Source organism: Uranotaenia lowii, chromosome 3, assembly GCF_029784155.1.
Source record: "Uranotaenia lowii strain MFRU-FL chromosome 3, ASM2978415v1, whole genome shotgun sequence".
NCBI lineage: Eukaryota > Metazoa > Arthropoda > Insecta > Diptera > Culicidae > Uranotaenia > Uranotaenia lowii.
Window position 1 is genome coordinate 77,067,666 of NC_073693.1, and position 21,049 is coordinate 77,088,714.

A 21,049-nucleotide genomic window follows, 5' to 3' on the forward strand; every position below is an offset into this window, starting at 1 on the left:
TCTGTTCAGCTCACAAGTTATCGTTTAATCAGCAAAACAAAACAAAAAATCTCTCCTCTTCTCTCCATCTGCCCATGTGGTGCTGCCGGTTTCTCGGCATCCATCTTTATTTCTCCCATCACCTTAATTCACTTACTGAATAGCTTAGTTTTTAATTTAGCTCGAAACATGTGGGCACGCATGCCAGTTCTGCTATATGTACATTTGTTTTATTTGCTTTCTCAAGCAATCAAACACCCTAATGAAAAAAATAGTCCTGATACCAGATTTGATGTTGCAGTGCCAGCAGCTTAAATTGGAAGTGGTAATAAGCTTTCCTAGGATATCTAAAAGGGCAGCCAGCGGCCAGCAGCGAAAGCGCAAGTTAATTATTACTTAGAAACATTACGAAATGTCATAAATATAAATCAAACATCCGTTGAAATAATATCGTTAAAAAAAACTGGAGTTCCATGTTGATTGAGTGATGCGATTGACGTGTCACAGAAAGGCTCTTTGAGGAACATTTTGTAACATCATGCTCAAATTCGAGAAAATTCGGTACCAATTCCCTTTGTTCAGCGAAATTCGAACTTTGGAGGCACGCGTTTAAGTAGATATGGCACTTTTGGTTGTTTGGGTATTTACGGATGTAGCAAACAATGCAGATTGAGTTTTGAAAATGAAATTTAAGCGAAACCATCTCACATGGGTTTCTCCTGGATTTAAAGTTACAAAAACACTAAAAGTTACTAAAATGGGAAAATCGATCATTCTCGAGATGCTTATTTTTGTGTATACACATATTGCCGTTTTGCTAGAATAAAAGTGGCTGCAGAGAGCCTCTCACATGGAATCTAGATGTCTGAGCAAAAATTAATAACTGTGTGAATTTCGTGATGTTTGGTTACAAACTTAATTTTTCGTTTGTAATATCTATCGATATAATAGTTTTATACTCTAGAAATGAATTTTTCAGGAACCTCCATAATGTTGTTTCTATTAAATACCTTCTTTCAAAACCTCGATTCTTTATAAGTATTGATAAAAGTTCCACTACTTCATCTGCAGGAACGGACGCCCATGAGCTGACAAGGCACTCGGAATTTACATGTTGTGTATACGATTTGGCGGGCTCAACTCGACAGACAGCACGCCGCGGTTATAGGACGATTATGGCAAGGAGGAACCTCCGGCAACCCTTATTTGCCTGATGTCTGATGATGGGTGGATTCCGTTCCTCAAGCATTTGGCAAGGTTAGGCAGGTGGATTTGATGCGGTAAAAGCGAAGTCCTTTATTTGAAGGAAAAACTTTTTCCGATGATAATCGGCTGGCTTATTTTGTTTGTGTGTTTATGTGTGGTTTGGGTGAGCGAAGAATGCGAGCATGACAAAGGACTATTTATTAGAGTGTCTTCCTCCGGCCCACGTGGATCAACGCGCGCGGGTTTTTGATACGGTTACCTCACGGATACAAAGAACCGTGGCAGCAAATTTTCCTGCTTGAACCTAGGGCAACATTTCTTCGCCTAACTTCGCCGTTCCAAATGGAGGTAATTTGTTCTTTTTGCTATTTTTAATATTTCCACTGATTAAAAGTTTTATCCTTCATCTGGTTATTTATTATTCTGTGTTGAACTTTCGTCGTTTGCTGTTGCATGGCACCGGGTTGGCGCGGTGGCGCGTGACACGTGACATAATTAACCCAAATGGATCGTGACAGCAGCAGCAGCAGCAACCGACAACAGGAAGTTCCACGGCCGCGGCCACGGCAATCACGGTCACTCCAGCTCAGACCTCGGCCCAGTCTGCTGCTACTTCGGGCTTCGGTGGCTTTCGAAAACCGGCCCCGAATGTGAATCCCAGTGGTGCAGCTCCGGGACCAAAGACTGGACGGTTCTTCGGATCGGCGTTCAGCATCACCAATCGGTACCGGGCCAACAGTTCCAACCTCGGGAAGGTCAGTTTGGCCATTACAAATCTGAAGGTGCTCAACAACGTCCCCTTGCCACCGCCAATCTGCGCCATGGTCTCCTCGGAAACGCCACCCTGTCTCAAGTTTCAACCGACCTATCAGCTGGAATCGAAAAACCCTTTCAACCGGGACGCATGTGAAGCCATCCTGCGGGAATCGTTGGACAAAGCGCTGCAGGGCGTGGAGTATAGTTCCTACTTTGCCCCGTCCCTGTGCCAGCAAATCTGCGAGGATGTCAAGGCGAAAGTAAAGGAGTTGAACTTTGATCGGTGAGTACCAGGTACCAGTATACTAGTACGGGTCTGGGTCTAGGTCGCACTGTGGGACAGAACCTATAACTGTTTGGACAAAATTTATTCTACCGTTTTGGGTTCATAAGTTTGATAATTATAATTTTGGAAACTAGATGGATAGTTTATCTCAAATCTATCAAAGTTCCATAGTATTGGGCAACTTACTCAGTTAAAGGTGTCCACGATGGAATTGCCACACATCAAATTGATTCGCGAAATTCGAGTTTTCATTCGATTGCCATTCATGAATTGAAAAATCACTATTAAACTTCATTTTACCATTTTACTCGTATTTTGTTTACATTCCATACGCAAATGCCCGCACCTTGGCCTTAACCCGCCCATAAGATTCTGCACAACCTGTGAATCAACCGTTTTTTGCGTGTAAACCCATACTTTCTTCAGTTCCTCGACTGTCTTCACTACCTCAGGACGTTTAGGTGCTGCTTAATAATCACCCAGTACTTTTCGATGGGGTGGTACTCTCGAGTGTTGGGAGGGTTGAACTTTTTCCGGAAATAAATTGACCTTATTGTTCGCATACCACTTTAGCACGTCCTTGGAGTAATGGTATGAGGCCAAATCCGGCCAGAAGATTGTTCGGACGTTATGGGCCTTCAGGAGAGGAAGCAGCCGCTTCTGGAGGCACTCTTTCATGTACACCTGTCCGTTCATCGTGTCATGGTTCACGAAAGGCGCACTCCGCTTCCCGCACGTAAAGATGGCTAGCTAAACCAGGAATTTATTCGCAAATTTGGACATCGTCTGAGTGCGGCCATGCTCCGGAACGCTGAACTTATACTAGGCCGTAAAAAACAGGTTTCCGGGAAACTGTTTCAAGTCAGCCTTCAAATATGTTTCGTCGTCCATGATGCAGCATTCAACTTTCGTCAGCATGTTGAGGTACAACTTACTGGCACGGGTTTAGGTGGACTTGTATTGCTTCTCGTCGCGATAAGGGGTCTTTTGTTCCTTGAACGCTCGAAGCCCAGCCTTAGTTTTGGCCTTCTGGACGAAACTTCGGCTTAGATGCAGTTTCTTAGCCACATCCCGAACGGAGGCGTCCGGGTTACGGTTGAAGGCCCCAACTATTCAGTTGTGATTTTCGGTGTTGTACGGAATACTTTTTCCTTCACTTCTGGGCTTCCGATCGGTGGTCAATCGTTATTCGAACCGCTCAATCGCTCGTTACACCATGGAATTCGCGATTCCCAACGTTTTAGCGATGGAACGATGCGAAAGATCCTTGTTCTCGTTATGAATGCGAAGATTTTATCACGCATGAGCTGTTCTTTCGACTTCATTTTCGCGAGTTTTGATCACAGGACTTTAAAACTTGCAGGATGTAAACAATGCACTTGGAGCTAAATCCACCCATATTTTCATTGAATTCTACCCAACGGTAAAAAAGTAAGAGCAATTTCATAGTGTGGCAATTTCATCGTGGCCACCTTTTAAGAGCAAGTTCACTGGTGTTGGGAAAAAATGGTAGAAGTTTTGACATTTTGAAAATTTACCATTTAAAAATGTTTTCAAGATCTTAAGGCGTTGTATTCTTTTACAGCACTGTTTCTATTTCAGCCGTATGTGATAAAAATATAGCTATTTTTGCATCACAGCATGCAAAACCACAACACGTGTTGTTAAAATACTTGAAGGCCACAGATCTTGAAAATGTTTTTGCATGGCAACATTTTCAAAATGTGCTAAAAGTGACAAAATTTCTACCACTTTTTCCCAAATTTTTGGAACTAAAAGAAGTATTCATTAACGTTTGTATAAATATTATGGTAAGAAAATACGAACAAATTTATCGTTCATATAACTCATAACCTTTTTCCTTTTAAATCTCCTGTAATTCACAGTTTTCTGGGAAAAAATTATGCCAAATAACAGCGACATGGAAAGGCTGCTCAACATCAGATTATTTTCAGTGCAGACTTTCTGAGTCGAAGCGTTTTGAAATATTACGGATATCTTAAAAATAATCAAGAAACCTTTCGTAAGATGGTAATCTTCAACGTTATTAAGTTCTCTTGAAATAAAAACATTTATGGAACTTATTTAAGAGCCAAGCTTTGAGAAAATGTTATAAATATAAACGCCTCGCTATTATTCGCCCTTAATTGAAGAAAATTATTCAAAATGATTGAATATAAATCGCAGAACCAAGAACTAAATCTCAAATACCATAATTTCAAGAAAAAATAATATAAATTTTATAGCAACGAATTCAAAATAAAAATTACAGAAAATCAGGTTTCTCAAAGTACAAAACTTTAAAAAAAAGTGTTTAGAGAGAGGTTCCTTGAAAGATTCGAAATTGAAAAGTACAGCAACTGTTAATAAAACACATCTTGAGAGCTAATTCCAATTTGAGAACATAATAGTATGTATCAATTTTTTATTAAATTTTTAAATTTACCATCAGTGGATCCTGCTGAAATTGGTGAGACAGAATCACCAACGTAGTACCGTGACCGCCCCTAATTCTGCGCAGTGCCAAACTCTGCGCATTTTCATATTCAAACAGAAATATTTCAAGATATGATGAACAAAATGTCCATGAAACGAGCTGAATCTCTTCAGTTACTGTTTATCTTCAAAATGCTTCCAATTAATTTGAAATCTGATTAATTGTTCGCAAGAAATGGAAAAAATCAAAATTAATGTAGAAAGCAAACGTTGAAAAATGGCCGCCGTTAGCAGTACAGCTTAAGTGTTAGGAAAACAAAAAGATCAAACAAAACAGTGTTAAACAGAGTTTTTTTCATAGGAAATGCCTTTACGTGATAGATAAAATCATTTTGAACATGACTGCTAAAAAATTTGAGAAAAAAAATGGTTTTTTCAAATCAAAACAATGGTTTTACCAATGCGCATAATTTGAGACCATTTGTTTACTTATGTTCATAATGCGCAGAATGAAAAGCACCGGAGAGAACTGATGTTAAAGCTGCAAGGAATTCAATGCAGGGAGCTAGGAGACTTTTATTTACTGTTTTCTTATAATTTTTATGAAGATTGGGTATCCGTAAAGTAGTTGGGAGTTTCTTAGGAAGCCCTTCGAATCTATATGTTTTGTCGACAAAAAACGAAAATCTTAATTTGCGTTCTCTATCGTGTTCGCGTGTTAATCGTTCAGTCCCAACTGTACAAACTGTTCCGACGAACAGAACAGTTCCGGCGGGCCACAAAATCATCCCAGCTGGGGGAACTACGCGAAGCTTCTCTACAGGGTGTTCAATAAGTTCGAATGCACTTTTGATCTTCTTGTTGTGGTAAGCGCGTAGTACATGCATCCAATATTTTTTAGAGTTATTTTGTGCTACTATCAGACCAACTATCGGTGGTGCCGAAAAGTCCATTTTCCTAAAGTTTTCATTCATATGGTGCCTTCTAACACCACAAGTATTAGTGCAGGAAAATTTAACTGATGAATGGCTCACAATTCATCAACCTTTTTGGCTTAATTCTCGTAATCGTTGATGTTGTGAACAATAAACGAGTACAGAATTCCTATACTAGTCTCATTCAAAACCTTATTTCTTCGTTTTTGAATGTCGACAATACAGTTGCGTGCCAACTGAATTTCATCTAAAAGCTTGTCAAAATGATGGTGGGTAGAGTTATTCAACATCATATAGAGAAGATAAACATAAAAAATATGTTAGTGTAACTTTGTAAAAAGTATACATAGGTATTTTTTGTACTATTGAATTCTTTTGCATTAGTGTCTATTTTTACAGATTGTTCCACGCAGAAAAAATATGTTTTTTGCTTATTTAATCTTAAAACAAAAGATTCCCAGTCTCCTCAATCTTACTTTTTACATTAATTCTTCGAATCATACATGTTTTCAGGAAAAAACAAATAGGTACTAGATATTATTTTGTCTTCATTCAAAATAATTTTCGTTTGTAAAGGAAACTAAACTTTCATAACAGAGGAGCGTGCCGCATTCGATGGACTTTAGAATTGTCTGAAGCTCGTTATAATGGTTTAAGGTAAAAAATTTCCACTATAAATTGGTGTGCTTGAGCAGTTTTACATTGTCTATCAATTCGATAAAAAATTTATAAATTCTGACGAGTGAATTCAAAATTATCGTGGATTTAATGTGTATTCGAACTTATTGAACACCCTGTAGGTTCACCCGCTCTCTCGCACTTGTTGACTAACTGACACTGACTGATAGTAAGCCAAATGAAGCAGCGCGTAGTTCCCACAGCTGGAAAGATTTTGTTGCCCGCCGGAACTGCTTCTGTATGTCGAAATCGTCTGCACTGCACACCAACGAAACAAGTTAATTTGACCAGATCCGGCGGAGAGCATGATCGGGCAACAAATATTTGGTAAGCGAGCTGCAGGAAAAAGCATCTGCAAGTAACATAGCAAAGGAAAGAAATAGTGAAAGAAAGTGTCACATAAGCATCAAAGATCCGAGGCTTGAATTGGCCCTTTTTCATATTTGCAATACTTTACTAAGCGTAAAACATGCTTGTTAATACATTTCAATTAAATTAAATGTTTGTCTTACCAAAACGGAATGATATATTGGTTTTATTTGGATGCGAAGAAAATATGACATATGCGCAGAATTAGGAACAAATAGAAAATAGTGCGCAGAATATGGACCACTAGCATTTTTTTCCAAATGTTGTAAATAATCCACATTTTTGCTCCAAAATTGAGCTCTCTTTATTTTTGCCGTTAAGTTTATTAGTTAGCCCAACTGTACACGAAATTTTGAAGAAATTCATTGAAGGGTAAATTTTTTATAACTTAAAACCTTTGAAAAATCCTTAACTGCGCAGAATTAGGGCCGTTCACGGTACAACACATCAACCAAAATTGATCTCAATCGAAACTTCTTTCGTTATTTCAAAATTGAATTGAAAACCATGAAAAAATGTATTTGCTTATGCCAAGAGCATTGAAATATTGAAGTGAATTAAAGATTATCTTACAAGACTCTGTCGTTATAATTGTCTTAAGTTTTACAATTGTCTTAAATTTAAGTTATAATTGTCTTAAGTATTACAGTTTTCACTAAATTCGCAATTTCAGAAACAATTTGTAATCCAGCCGTGTTAAAAACAGTCATCGTAACCCTATTGTTAGTAAGCGAGAATCAGTTGGCGCTGCATGTCGAAAAGTTTTGCTGCGAGTTGCTAATTTTCCATAATAAATAAAATCTTAAGATGATAAAGTATGAAACAAGCTACGGTAGCTTAGCTACCTATTCTTATTTTTTTTAAATTCAACGTAACGCGTTGAATTTTTAAAGTACACAAATAAAGAACAATCATTATGTGTGATGTCAATGCTGCAAAAATGGTTTTGAAATAGAATATTTACCCAAATACGAGTGATACGACCCTTATTCAATAAAAAAGGCCAGAAACTAGGCCAGAAGTAGGCTTCCTGACGATTCACGAATCGATTAAAAGAGGAAAAAGGGAAACATCTATTTTTTTTATTCTATCTACAGCACAGTTTTAAGAAAATCTCAGCGAAAATTTTAAAAGTGTGACTATTTTTTGCGGTAAAACACGTATGAAATTTAAAAAAAAAAATAATTAAAGCGTACTTATAGGTTCTACTTTTTTTTTTATTTCTATATTTGAATTTTAAAACGTAGCGCATCTTGAATGCTGGTAAGTTATTAAAACTAAATCGGAGGGCTTTCTTGATGATTGATTTTTTATTTTTCAAATACTTATATTATCGCAGACTTCAACACAGCCCAAACGCTTTTTAGTTTGAATTTTTTTATTTTTCTAAAATCAAAACAGAGAAATCTCGAAAAATAATATTTCTGAGTCGCCGCCATATGTATGTAGCGATCGGACTACAATTGAAAGTCGTTGTGTGGTTGGTGGTCAAAGTTTTTTACTAAAAAGCAATAGCAATCAGATTGGTGTACAGAGCTATCAATTCTATCACACTCCTCGAGAGCCAGAACAATAGAGTATTGTTCTAGAAAGTTGGCTGGCTTATCATTGGAATCGTTGCAACGATAATGATGACCTTGATGATGATGATGATTGGAAGTCCTCTACAGTACTCCCCTCCTAGAGAAGGTCCGAGCTCATTGATATCGCTGAGGAATGATGACACGACGTCCGGATCGAGTGACCTTCGTTGCTGGATTGTTAGAAGGTGGTGTTGTAGAGCAGCTTCCAGAGATATCAGCATCTGCAGTGTATGCTGGTTTCAGGCGATCGATCGAAATTTTCACGTTTTTTCCGTTCATGCTGATAACGAAATACTTCAATTTCCGATCGATGACTTCGAATGGACCAGAATATGGACATGATAAGGATGGTCTTATAGAATCGTTCCGTACAAATACCTGCTTGCATGTGCTGAGTTTGTGATGAACGAAAATCCGGGATGAACCATGCCAAGCAGTTTCGGATGGACGAACGCTCTGCATCGCCTTGCGTAAGTTGTTGACAACATCAGATTCAGTTCTTTGATGTGAGTTTTCCACAAAAAACTCAGAAGGTATTCGAAGCGTGGTTCCATATACCATTTCCGCCGGGCAAGCTCGTATATCGTCTTTATATGTTGTACGCAGACCCAGCAAGATTATGGGAAGGTAAGCGGTCCAGTGAATAGAGTCATGACATACTATCGCTGATTTCAGAGTTCGATGCCACCTCTCGATTATGCCGTTCGATTGCGGGTGATATGACGTTGTTTTGAAATGGTTTACTCCTAGCATGCAAGTAAGTTCAGCGAACAGGTTTGATTCAAACTGTCGTCCTTTGTCTGATGTAATACACGTCGGCACACCATAACGGGAAATCCATCCATTGATGAGTGCCTCGGCAACCGTCGGCGCAGTCATGTCGGGATGGATAGAGCTTCAGGCCAACGAGAAAAACGATCAATTATCGTGAGACAATAGCGTTGACCCTCAATCGGTGGAAATGGGCCGACTATATCAATATTGATATGGCTGAATCTTTCGTCTGGAGGTGAATACCTCCCAAGTGGCGATTGAGTGTGGCGACTGACCTTGGCTTTCTGACATTGAATGCAATTCCTGGCAAAAGCTATGCTGTCCTTCCGGATGTTAGGCCAAATAAATCGATCGGTCATGAGTTTGGCAGTCCCTCGGGTACCGGGGTGAGATAGGTTGTGAGTGGTTCTTAACACCTGGTCACGATACTTCTTCGTTATGAATGGACGTATCCGACCGGTTGATATGTCACAAAATAATTGCTTTTGAGAACCTGGAACGGCAAAAAGTTGAAGTTTCAATGTCGATGTTGAATTACCTTTTAAAATCTCCCGTAATTCGTCGTCGTTTCTTTGGTCAATTGCTAAGGCCTCGTAGTTGACAGAAGGAGCAACAGTGATGGCCTCAATTCTAGAAAGCAAGTCGGCAGTTACATTGTCCTTGCCTTCGACATGTCGGATATCGGTGGTTATTTGCCCAATGAAGTCTAACTGTCTAGCCTGACGATGACTAGCTTTATCGAGCTTTTGTTGAAAGGCAAACGTGATCGGCCGGTGGTCAGTGTAAATGTGGCATCTTCTTCCCTCGAGCATAAATTTGAAATGCCGTACGGCGAGGTATATTGCTGTCAGCTCACGATCATACGTACTATACCGGAGTTGAGCTGAGTCGAATTTTTTGGAAAAAAAATCCCAAAGGCTCGACATTACCGTCGACGATCTGGTGCAAAACAGCTCCTGCGGCAAAATTCGATGCGTCCACCCATAATGATAGTTCGGCGTCGGCTGCTGGATGTGCAAGTAGCGTTGCTGTTGCTGCTGTTTACACTGATCGAAAGCTGCTGATGTCATGTCCGACCACTCAAGTTTTGTTTGATCGTTTCGTTTGTTGCCCGGTATCATAGCGATCAAGGGTGCTTGCGCTTCGATAGCATTCGGAATGAACCTGCGGTAAAAATTTATTATAGCGAGAAATTTTTTAAGTTCTTTTACCGTTTGTGGCCTCTTGAACTCTTGTAAAGCAGCGACTCGCTCTGGGAGAGGGCGGATTCCTTGCGGTGTAACTAGGTGTCCCAGGAAGACAATCTCCGTCCTGCCAAACTCGCATTTAGAGACGTTGATGGTTAAATTGTGCTGCGCCAGGCGCTCGAATAACTGTCGAAGATGATTTCGGTGTTCTCCCGGCGAGTGTGATGCGATAAACAAATCGTCGATGTAGGGGAATACAAAATCCATCCCTCGTGTGACTTCGTGGATTAGTCGTTGGAATGTCTGAGCTGCGTTTCGGAGTCCGAATGTCATAAAGGCGAACTCAAACAACCCAAACGGAGTTGTTATCGCCGTCTTTGGAATATCATCCGGGTGGATTGGGACCTGGTGGAATGCCTTTTGCAAGTCAACCTTAGAGAAAATAGTTTTACCTTGCAAAATCGTGGTGAAATCCTGGAGATAGGGTAACGGATATCTGTCGGGAATTGTCTGAGCATTTAGAGCACGGTAGTCTCCACACGGTCGCCAAGTTCCATCCGCCTTCTTTACCATATGTAAAGGACTTGCCCAATTGCTTGATGAGGGGCGGCAGATTCCAAGTTTCATCAGGTATTCGAATTCAGAACGAGCTGCAGCGAGTTTTTCGGGAGACAAGCGCCTTGGGCGCGCGAAAACTGGTTGCCCAGACGTCTCAATTTGGTGGACAACGGACGATCGACTTACCGTGCCAGGTGGGGCAAGTTGGGTGATATTTTTAAATTCATTTAAAATTTCGGAATAGGGCGAAGAAGAACAAAATGATTTTATTGAATGTTGATCAGTGTGTACTACAAAACACTTCGATTCGAGCGCAGTATTGTTATCGATCAGGCGCTTACGCTTCAAATCGATTAACAGATCGTGGTAGCAGATGAAATCAGCTCCGATAATTCCCGAAGTCACATCAGCAATCAAAAAAGTCCAGAGGAATTCGCGACGAAGTCCAAGGTCAACTTTCAAGAGCGACTCACCATAAACCTTAATTGGCGAACCATTAGCAGCAAACAGCTGCAGTTTTGTCGGTTTTATCCCGGCTGTTTTGGGGCCTCTAGGAACAACAGACACATCAGCACCGGTGTCTATTAAAAATTGCATGTTGGTTGTTGTGTCTGCAATTTTGAGGCGGCAAACGGTGGCTACCTCGGAAATTTCGCCATTTTCCGAAACAGCATCAGCCAGGCGACATCATTGTTGGTTGCGATAAGCGGGCGACGAGGATCGCCCGAACGAACACGGCTTCCGGCAACGAGTAGCTTCCCTGCCGAATGTGCGATGATACCAACATTGACCTTCTTCTTCGTTGCTGCGTCGTGAACTCACTGATCTGCCTCGACTGTTTGATCGATTGCGCCCACGGAATTCGCTGTTAGCTGGCCAGGACTGTTCCAATTTTCTTGAGAGCACAGCGATTTCTTTTTGAAGGGTACCGATACACTCAACCAATGATTGTTCCACTGAGATTGCTGGTTTCTGGACGACACTATTTTCGATGGCGGAAATACTGCGAAGTCCCATCGAATCGACGATGGCGTCTGCGATGGCGGTTTTTTCAGAAGCTGCACCTTTCGACGCGATAACTGCCGGCTGCGCATGAGCAGGTAGTCTAGATGTCCAGAGATCGATAAGCACAGCATCACCAAGCGATGTCCCGGCAACCCGTTGCATCTCATTAAAAAGTTGGCTCGGTTTTTTGTCTCCTAACGGCATCTCGGCAAGCACGCGGTGGAGACGTCGCTGCTGGCTGTCGGCGAAATGTTCGATGAGCTTGTTCTTGATATACGGATATTTTTCCGACACAGGAACACCCTCGATGATAGTGCGTAGTTCCGTCAACTTTTCAACTGGGACCTGCGCCATCACGATATTGTACTTTTTGGTATCGTGCGAGGCCCCGATTCCCGATGCCGCGAACCAAAACTCCAAGGACAAAAAATATGACTCTATATTCGACGCAGTCATATTTGGCGGATTAAGTCGAGGTGCACTAACTGTCTGCACTTGTGCAGCATCCTCCAGCTTAACGTTGTCGTTGGAATTCATTTTCTATAAACGCGCGAAATTGAAGAAAAATACTTTGATCACGTCGGGGTCACCATTGTAGCGATCGGACTACAATTGAAAGTCGTTGTGTGGTTGGTGGTCAAAGTTTTTTACTAAAAAGCAATAGCAATGAGATTGGAGCTATCAATTCTATCACACTCCTCGAGAGCCAGAACAATAGAGTATTGTTCTAGAAAGTTGGCTGGCTTATCATTGGAATCGTTGCAACGATAATGATGACCTTGATGATGATGATGATTGGAAGTCCTCTACATGTATAAATGTATATTTCTTACATTTTGAGCTATCATTTGAAATATGAGCCCAAAAAATCTCAGAAATAATGCTATTTTGGGACACATTTGAACGCTGATTTAACAGTGTGTCGGGTTTTACAAATTTTGATTTCAACAAATTTTGAGTTGAAATAATGAAATGCGACAAAATTATAGCGATTTTTGGGGAGCCAGTTTCTCTTTTTTACTAAATAAACTTTATCCGTCTACTTAGTTCATGTAGGTATAATGCTCAAAATTTGCTTAATTTCGGTTATAAAGTTGAACTAGCATATGTGAAAATTCTTGAAAAATATCACCTGAGTTTCAAATGACAACATGTCAAAGTTTATTATATTTTCTCTGCTGCATTCGATTTCGTTCTTTTATGAGCGCTATATTACAATGTATATAAATCCAAGTTTTAACTTTATGTAGAAAGACAAAGTTGCTGCTGTTGTTTAAAAAGCTCTTAATGAGGTATTTTTTTTCCTTTAATAGCCAAAGTGTCTTTACATTTAATCCACAATTATTACGGCGAATAAAATCTAGAAAATATGAAAAAAGTTGCTATGAAATGTTAGGTAAATATTTGTAAATATCCTTTACTGAATTGAACTGCTCCTTTTTTCCGATAGTTACATAAAAAAAATTGAAAAGTACATTTTCATTACATAGCATTTGGAAATGCTCTACAGTGTTGCCAAAAGTATATAGGAGAGAATGGGGATACTTGATTCCTTTTTCTTATTTTTATCATATATTTATGGAAAAAAATAGCAACTCGTCGTCTTTTGCATTTTCTGACAGCGTGTTACTCAAGTTTATATGCTCCAAAAGTTGGAACGATGCATGAGCCCGTAGATGAACTAGAAGCATTTTCGTGGAAGTGATTGCGATGTTTTTGAAGTTAAGGGAGACTTTATCCTTTATTGAAGAAGATTTGATCCTTCTTTCCGGGGGCTTCAATCCTTGAAAAAAATCAAACAAAATTCCAAACAAGAAGGTCAATTGGCTATTTTGGTCATGTTTCTTCTCATTTCACAATTTATAAATGTCAGAAGAAGAAAGTTCCAAACTTATGTCTCAACCCTTGTATTAATGCATCAGAATAGGGGTAGGCTTAATAGCGGCACGTTATCCAAAACTCTCTTAGCCCTTTTTGCCAGACAATTATTGCATGAATATCAGTTATTGGATAAATAATCGTATTCTTGTAATCAGCACTAGGGATCACTTGATCCAATAATGAACATTTTAGAAAACTTTATCTGAAACATGTTGAGTGTTTACCATTGTTTTGAAATATGGTTTTTTGAAGTTCATATTTCACTAAAATGATTTTTGTAATGCAATATATATTTTTGTTTTGAATTTTTCATATCAGAAACATTTTAAAGTGATAAAAAAAGATGTTCAAGTCGCATTTTGTGAATTTTTTCAAACAAAGTTCAATAACTTAAAAAAATATTTTTTCACATTTTTGAACTTATAGCATAGTTGTTTTGCTTCATTTAGCACGTTTTTCTAGAACATTTGATCCTTGTAAATCAATCAAGTTTTGAAATATGTAGCTAAGGAATTAAGTATCCCCAGGGATCAAGTATCCTCATTCTCCCCTATGGTTGAAATTTTTTTTTTAAATCTCAAGTTAAGAAATATTTACCAATTTTGGTTTTAATTTCCGCTTAGTGTTTGAGTAGGGAAGTATATTTCAACTTTTATTCTTAAAAACGATTTGGGACAACTTGATGGATTTTTTGCTTAATATTTTCACCAATCAGTCGAAATAACAGTTTTTATGAACGTTTACATTTCACCCGAAGTCATCTACTAGCTGATCCAATGAAGTATCGAGGTTTTGCCCCACTGTGAGACGGGAACGGAACCGATACACCTGATGATGATGGTGATGGTCTTGCTTTGCAGGCAACGTGCAACCAGCAGCAGCACACGTTTTCCCGGGGGATGCCGGTCGGATTTTATGACTCAATTTGTCGTAAAATCGAAACTAAACTGGGTGAATGGGAATCTCTAGTTCCAGGATTGTGCCCTGGCTGCGAATCGGTAGTGCGGCTGGGTTGAGGAGGGTTTGGAATAAGCAAGAAGCAACGAAGCCCAGCCCAGCATTAAATGGTTATGCATGTTCTGGGAGCTTGGGATAACACTTGATGTGATTCCAACTGAAGTGTGATATGAGCGCACAAGATTGCACGAGTTGAGATTGACTTGAGATGATATTTAAAGTGCTGTGTCAAGTTGGGTGGCTGCTCCGTGCATGGAAGAAATTACTGGTGCAATTTCCCTGTTATAATGTAGATGTCCCAGAAATTGCACGAATAATTGAATTGCAAAGTTTCTTGTTACAATTTCGATATCGGTTAACATGAAAAAACAAACAATGCTGAGCAGATTTTAATCGACTCTAAAGGTTTGAAGTAGGAATTTTCCACCCAGTGGAGTATCTTTTAAGTGTCCATGTTTTATAAACAACTAGCTGACCCGGACACCTTCCAAAAATAAATGTAATTTGTAAAAATTTATTTAAATTTAGATTTTTGTAAGCATGTTTTTCAAATCAAACCTCATCATAGTTCAGATCCAACAATTTGAAATGAGAGCTACAGCTGGAGTTCCGAATTGCAATACAAAGATGGTATATATCATTTACTGAAACTTGGTCTCTAAATTTGTTTTTCAAGATCTGAAATTCGTACTCTGTTTTTAAAGCTTCATAATGACTCAAATAATGTCAAAATTTATGGATTTTACACCTTTTTTCGCAAAGTGGTAAGTTACAAACTTTCATGAAAACATTTGTCACATCTATTTTTGAGTTATGCCAAATATACGTACGCAAAAAAAACCCTCTTATAAAATATGGACCCTTCTTTGAAAAGCTCTTTATCTTAAACTTACATGGGAGCTCCCACATCTTTTCCAATTTTGTCCCCCACTGCTTGAAGAAGGTTGGCATTTCTAATTGAAAGAAAAAAATCGCATATTGGAATTTATTGCACATTCTACTTTATGGAAATAGAATTTTTAAAACCGATCAAAAACGTGAATCGGGACAATTTTTTGAGTATATTCCTAATATTCTGTATTATGAGCACTTACATTTTTCGATGCTATATAAAACTTTACCTAGTATGACTGATTGGCTCAATGATATCACCTACAAACTTTATATTGCTTTCATTATCCTATACCAACACTGTTGGTGTATAAATATTTTTCGGACAATCATCAATTTTTTTATATAAATATTTTTATAATTCAGTTAGCTGTCTGGGGCAAAATGCAACACAATGCAAGTCAGAACTAAATCTCATAAATCGTGTGTCAATATGCTAGGATATGATTGTTTTGCATTATGCGCTTGTTAACATTCAAATTTTATCCATCCTAAGATTTATTTTCATGATTTCAGCTAATAGAACATTTTGTAGTATTTTTTACCCCTGAATGTATGCAGCAGATTAACTCTTTTTTCCCTTAAAAATGTTTTTGCCAGAAAAAATTTAAAATTTAATTCGAACAAAACCAAAAATTACTGCAATTGGTGCTTTATGCGTTATCATTTAATTTTTCATTAATTACAGAGTTTGTTGCAACTTATCCCTTTTTCTAAGGAGGATGAAAATCGCAAGTTTTTGTAAATTTAAAAATAACTGGTAAAACCAATATTTTTTCTGACTACGTCAGTTTGGTGTCCAATCAACCTTAAAACTTTTGATGTACAAGAGGTATGATCATCTGTAAGCATTAAGATTTTAGAAGCCATTGAAGTTGAAAAGTGTTGCATGTTGCCCCAGTTGACAGTATTTGAAAAAAAATATCGATTGCATCTCTAAATAACTTTTTAGCGTTTTTTTATTTTCTCTTTGATAGTCAAATATTCAAAAATGATGGCCAAAACATATTTCTAAGTTAACATTTGTCCCGTATGTTGGGGCAAGTGGAAATGCAAAGCTTATTTTCAGATGCGTCAGAGTAATGGCTTTAAAATGAATTTAATACGTATTTCTGTTTGTTTGTTTTATCAAGTTTCATTGATATATCTTCAGTATTCCTGCAGTATAAATTTATGTTTGTTACACCACTTTTAACGAATGCTGTTCAAAGCAAATGACCTTCATTTACAAAGACATTTAAGAATTTTAAATATCGATATTTTAAATACAATCGTACAATCATATCTCGTAACAAAATACTTTTCCATGCCAAAGTTGTTTCCATTTGTTGGCTTCGTTAGCATAAATTGAGAACTTATGCTATCAAAATAATATTTGTCCCACCTCCCTCTTCCTATGTAATTAATCACTGGAAGGAGGCTCATGTGTCAAATAATCATGGAATCAAACTAACATGATTTTCCATGTCAAGTTTTGTCCATTTCTTCAATAAATTTCTCGGATTTTGAAAAAAAAATGTCTGCAAGCCCTCCTCTTCCCTTCCTATATTCCCAATCCTATTCTCCTACTGCAAGAAAGGAATTGTTTCACATAGAAATTTTGCTCGTATTGAACTATCATCCCATGCCAAATTTGGAGTCATTCGCGTAGTAAGTTCTTGAGTTATGCATAAACTTTAAAGGGAGTCATAACCCCCTCCCTATGCAATGGGGTGATAGGGAGGGGGTTATGACTCCCTTTCAAGTTTATGCATAACTCAAGAACGTACTACGCGAATAAAATCAAATAAAAAAAAAGAAATATTTCTATGTGAAACAATTCCTTTCTTGCAGTAGGAGGATAGGATTGGGAATATTGGAAGGGAAAAGGAGGGCTTGCATACATTTTTTTTTTCAAAATTAGGTAAAATTTATCGAAGAAATGGACAAAACATGACATGGAGAATCATTTTAGTATGATTCTATGATTATTTGACACACCAGCCTCCTTCCAGTGAGTTAGTTCATAGGAAGAGATAGGAGGGCCAAATATAATTTTGTTAGCATAAGTTCTGAATTTATGCTAACGATGGGAAAGGCCAGTTTTTTTTGGCGTGAATTGAGAACATATCATGCAAAAAGAGCCATATTTTCTAAGTTTGATTGTTTGCGTACGAATAATTTGAGACCCTCCTTTTGCAGGGTGGAGTCGGTAAGAAAAAAGCAGTTTTTTCATATTTAATTTGACAGAATTCGAAAACTCTTATCAAACAAATGGAGCCAAATGTGGCATGAACTATGAACAGATTCAAATTTTCAGATCTTGAATGAAAATTTATAGATCAAGATTCAGAAAGTTGGTTTAAGTCATCTTTGTATAGCAATTCCAAACCCAGCTGCAGTTTTCATTTTATAGCGATTGCTTTTGAGTTGTGTTGTAATTATATTTATAATTACGCAAAAAAAATCAATTAAAAATAATAATAATTGAAAATAATTTGAATATTTTTTTAAAATTTCATTTATTTTTTAAAGGTGTAGCAAAGCACACCGGGTCAGCAAGTTTTTATAAAAAACTGCGCTTTTTAGTGTTTTTTTCGATTGTAAATTCACTTGTATTAACAATACTGTTACACAAAAATGAGGTTCAAATGATCGATATTTTTTGTGTAGATTATAACCGTTACATCTTAATGTCATTCGTGACTTATATCAACGATGCAGTTGGCGGACAGTCATTGAAAAACTTATCCGGTATAACTGTGATCGATGTTTATTCTTGGGCTCGAACTCACGGATATCGGCTCAGAAAACAACCGACTTGCCAACTGAACTATATCACAAGCCCCATAGATGATCGATTTTATCACGGTTATTGTTTCGATTTTATCACGCTTTTTTAGAAATTTTTCAGAAACCATTTCCAGGAACTTTTTTTTTGTTCAAAAGCGTAGAGCGTCTTTGTTCATGATATTTTTTATGATTTAAAGTCTGCTTCATTTAATATTGGAACAAATTCTTTTGCTGATTGTGGCGCTCCTAGTGGACGGATTTGGAAACTTTTTTCACCCACGTGTCGGGAAATTCATTACCTTTCACCATGTATTTATGTCATAACACCAAACGATAGCATTTTGTAAACAACCGCCATGGAAGCCGAACGGAGAGATCAAATTGTGCACAGTTTTCTTGAAAATCCATTGTTGTCGGCATCGAAGCTAGCTAAACAGCTTAAAATGCCCAGAAATACCGTATGGCGTGTTATCAAGCAGTACAAGGAAACATTGACGACGGCTCGGAAGCAGCATTCGAAGCGTCGGAGTGGAACTGTCGACCGGAAACTGCGTGGGAAAGTCATCAAGGCCGTCAAGAGGAATCCCAATCTTTCAGACCGCGATTTGGCCAATAAGTTCCAGGCCGCTCACAGTACGGTGCGACGAATTTGTCTCCGGGAAGGAATAAGGTCATTCCGAGCCAGCAAACAGCCAAATCGGACGCTAAAGCAGAACAATGTGGCCAGAATCCGTGCTCGAAAGCTGTACGACCAAGTGCTGAACAAGTTCGACGGATGTATTCTGATGGACGATGAGACCTACGTGAAGGCGGACTTTGGGCAAATCCCAGGTCAAAAATTTTATTTGGCGACGGCTCGAGGGGATGTACCTGCAAAATTTAAGTTCGTGTTTGCGGATAAATTCGCCCGCAAGTACCCATGATTTGGCAGGGGATATGCAGTTGTGGACAGAAAACCAAAGTCTTTCTCACTGACAAGACAATGCCATCAGAAGTCTACAAAAAAGAGTGCCTACAGAAACGGATTCTGCCGTTTATTCGTGCCCACGACCGTCCAGTAATGTTTTGGCCGGACCTCGCAAGCTGCCATTACAGCAAAACGGTTATGGAATGGTACGCAACGAACGGGGTCAGCGTAATACCGAAGGACCTCAACCCCCCAAACTGCCCCCAGTTCCGGCCGATAGAGAAATACTGGGCAATCACGAAGCGGAGGCTTAAGGCAAAGGGAAAACTTGTTAGGAACATGACTCAAATGAAGAACTGGTGGAATCAAATCGCCAAAACGGTGGACGAAAAGGGTGTGCGCCGCCTAATGTGCCGTATTACGGGAAAAGTACGAGAATTTCTTCGAAACAGCAATGAATAATTTTTACAATTTTTTTTATGAAAGAGTAAAGAAAATGCTACATTTGTATGAAAAACAAATTATGAATTCGTTAATAAATGACTGAACTACACGCAATTGTTTGTGTTCCAATATTAAATGAAGCAGACTTTATGTTATGGTACATGGGTATTCAATAATATGAAAATGCCATAAAACTGTTTATTTTAGCTGTATAGTGTTTAAAATCGTCATTTGGATTTTAAAAACACTTGTAATAATAGACATGAGTATTTTAACGTCACGCTAATACTAGTGTTATTATTTGTGCTTAGTTAGCCGCGCTTAGAAGTAACCTGTTTTAGTTTTGCGAATCATATAAAGATGTGGGTGAATTCAAGCGTTTTTGAAAAGAGATAAGTGTCTCTGGTTTCTTTGTTAAATTTGTTTATTTGAAAGAGTGGCGTGCGCAATCCTGATTGGACAGCCTTTAGTATTGTCTGAATGGATAATTTCGGAAGATCAACATGAAATTCTGCTAGCTTTGCCTTGAAATATGTAAAAAGGACTAAGATAGCTTCCTACATATGAAAAACAAAGGTTTATCTGCCCATAAAGCAAATTTCGAGAAACACACTTTGAAAGTCTAAGTTGAGCAAATCTCAAAATATCTTTAAAAAAGGTAAACTTTTAAGTTAGTCAATAAAATATTGAAATTTGAAATTCGCAGAAGAAATTTTTTTATGCATTTTACTTTGAACTCTTTATTTAAAATCGAAATAAGAGACAACGACTGTTAAATTACCATTAAAACTAAATTATTCACTTTAATTATATGTAAACTATCAAATAGATATTCTACATGGTTTTATTTCAAGAAAAATCTTAAAACTTCTATAGAGAAGAAAATTTGAACTGAAATCGATGCTTCATATTTAGTAAGCATTGATAATTATTTCTTATGATAAAAATTTATTGATACAAAACGTTTCCACTTCTGAAAACATTATAAATTATTGATTAAAGATACTTTTTTCCACTTTAATTTTTAGTTCACAAATTCACGGTTTCGCCATATTCACGGTAAAATTTTTTTTGACCGTGATAAAATCGAAAAACTTCTGTATTTTATTTTCAAATTTTGCACTCGATTTTAAAATAGCAATATGGGTCGGTCAGTAAAGCTCACGATTTTTTTTAAAATTATGTATACTAGTGGAAAAAATCTGGATTTTACGAAAATAATGATTTTGAGTTTCCTTCTGTTCCGATGTAGAAATTTCCTCTACAAATGCTTATTTCAGATTCTAAGTTTGAGAACAACTTTTAGAAATCGAAATTTTTATTTAACTGTGTAAAATTGTCTAATAAGTCTCTAATTTTTTTTAAAAACATAAGTGTTTCATGGAATTTAATGTCCTTAACATTTATCATGTAACATGTGTAATCTCGTCAAGAATGACACTCAG

The 21,049-nt window shown here is 37.9% G+C and overlaps 1 protein-coding gene across 2 annotated transcripts in view; it reads left to right on the forward strand.

The window, feature by feature from the left end:
- The first annotated feature begins 1,295 nt into the window (after positions 1 to 1,295).
- The window catches only part of LOC129756693 (dynein light chain Tctex-type 5), a 35,997-nt gene continuing 16,243 nt past the window's right edge, over positions 1,296 to 21,049 (forward strand). Inside the window, exons 1-2 of one of the 2 annotated variants that reach the window (XM_055753657.1) lie at positions 1,296 to 1,533; positions 1,704 to 2,224. In XM_055753657.1, the coding sequence (XP_055609632.1) occupies positions 1,528 to 1,533; positions 1,704 to 2,224 (527 nt within the window). In that variant the 5' untranslated portion in view covers positions 1,296 to 1,527. The remainder of the gene's footprint in view (positions 1,534 to 1,703; positions 2,225 to 21,049) is intronic. The other variant, XM_055753659.1, reaches the window with a different exon arrangement.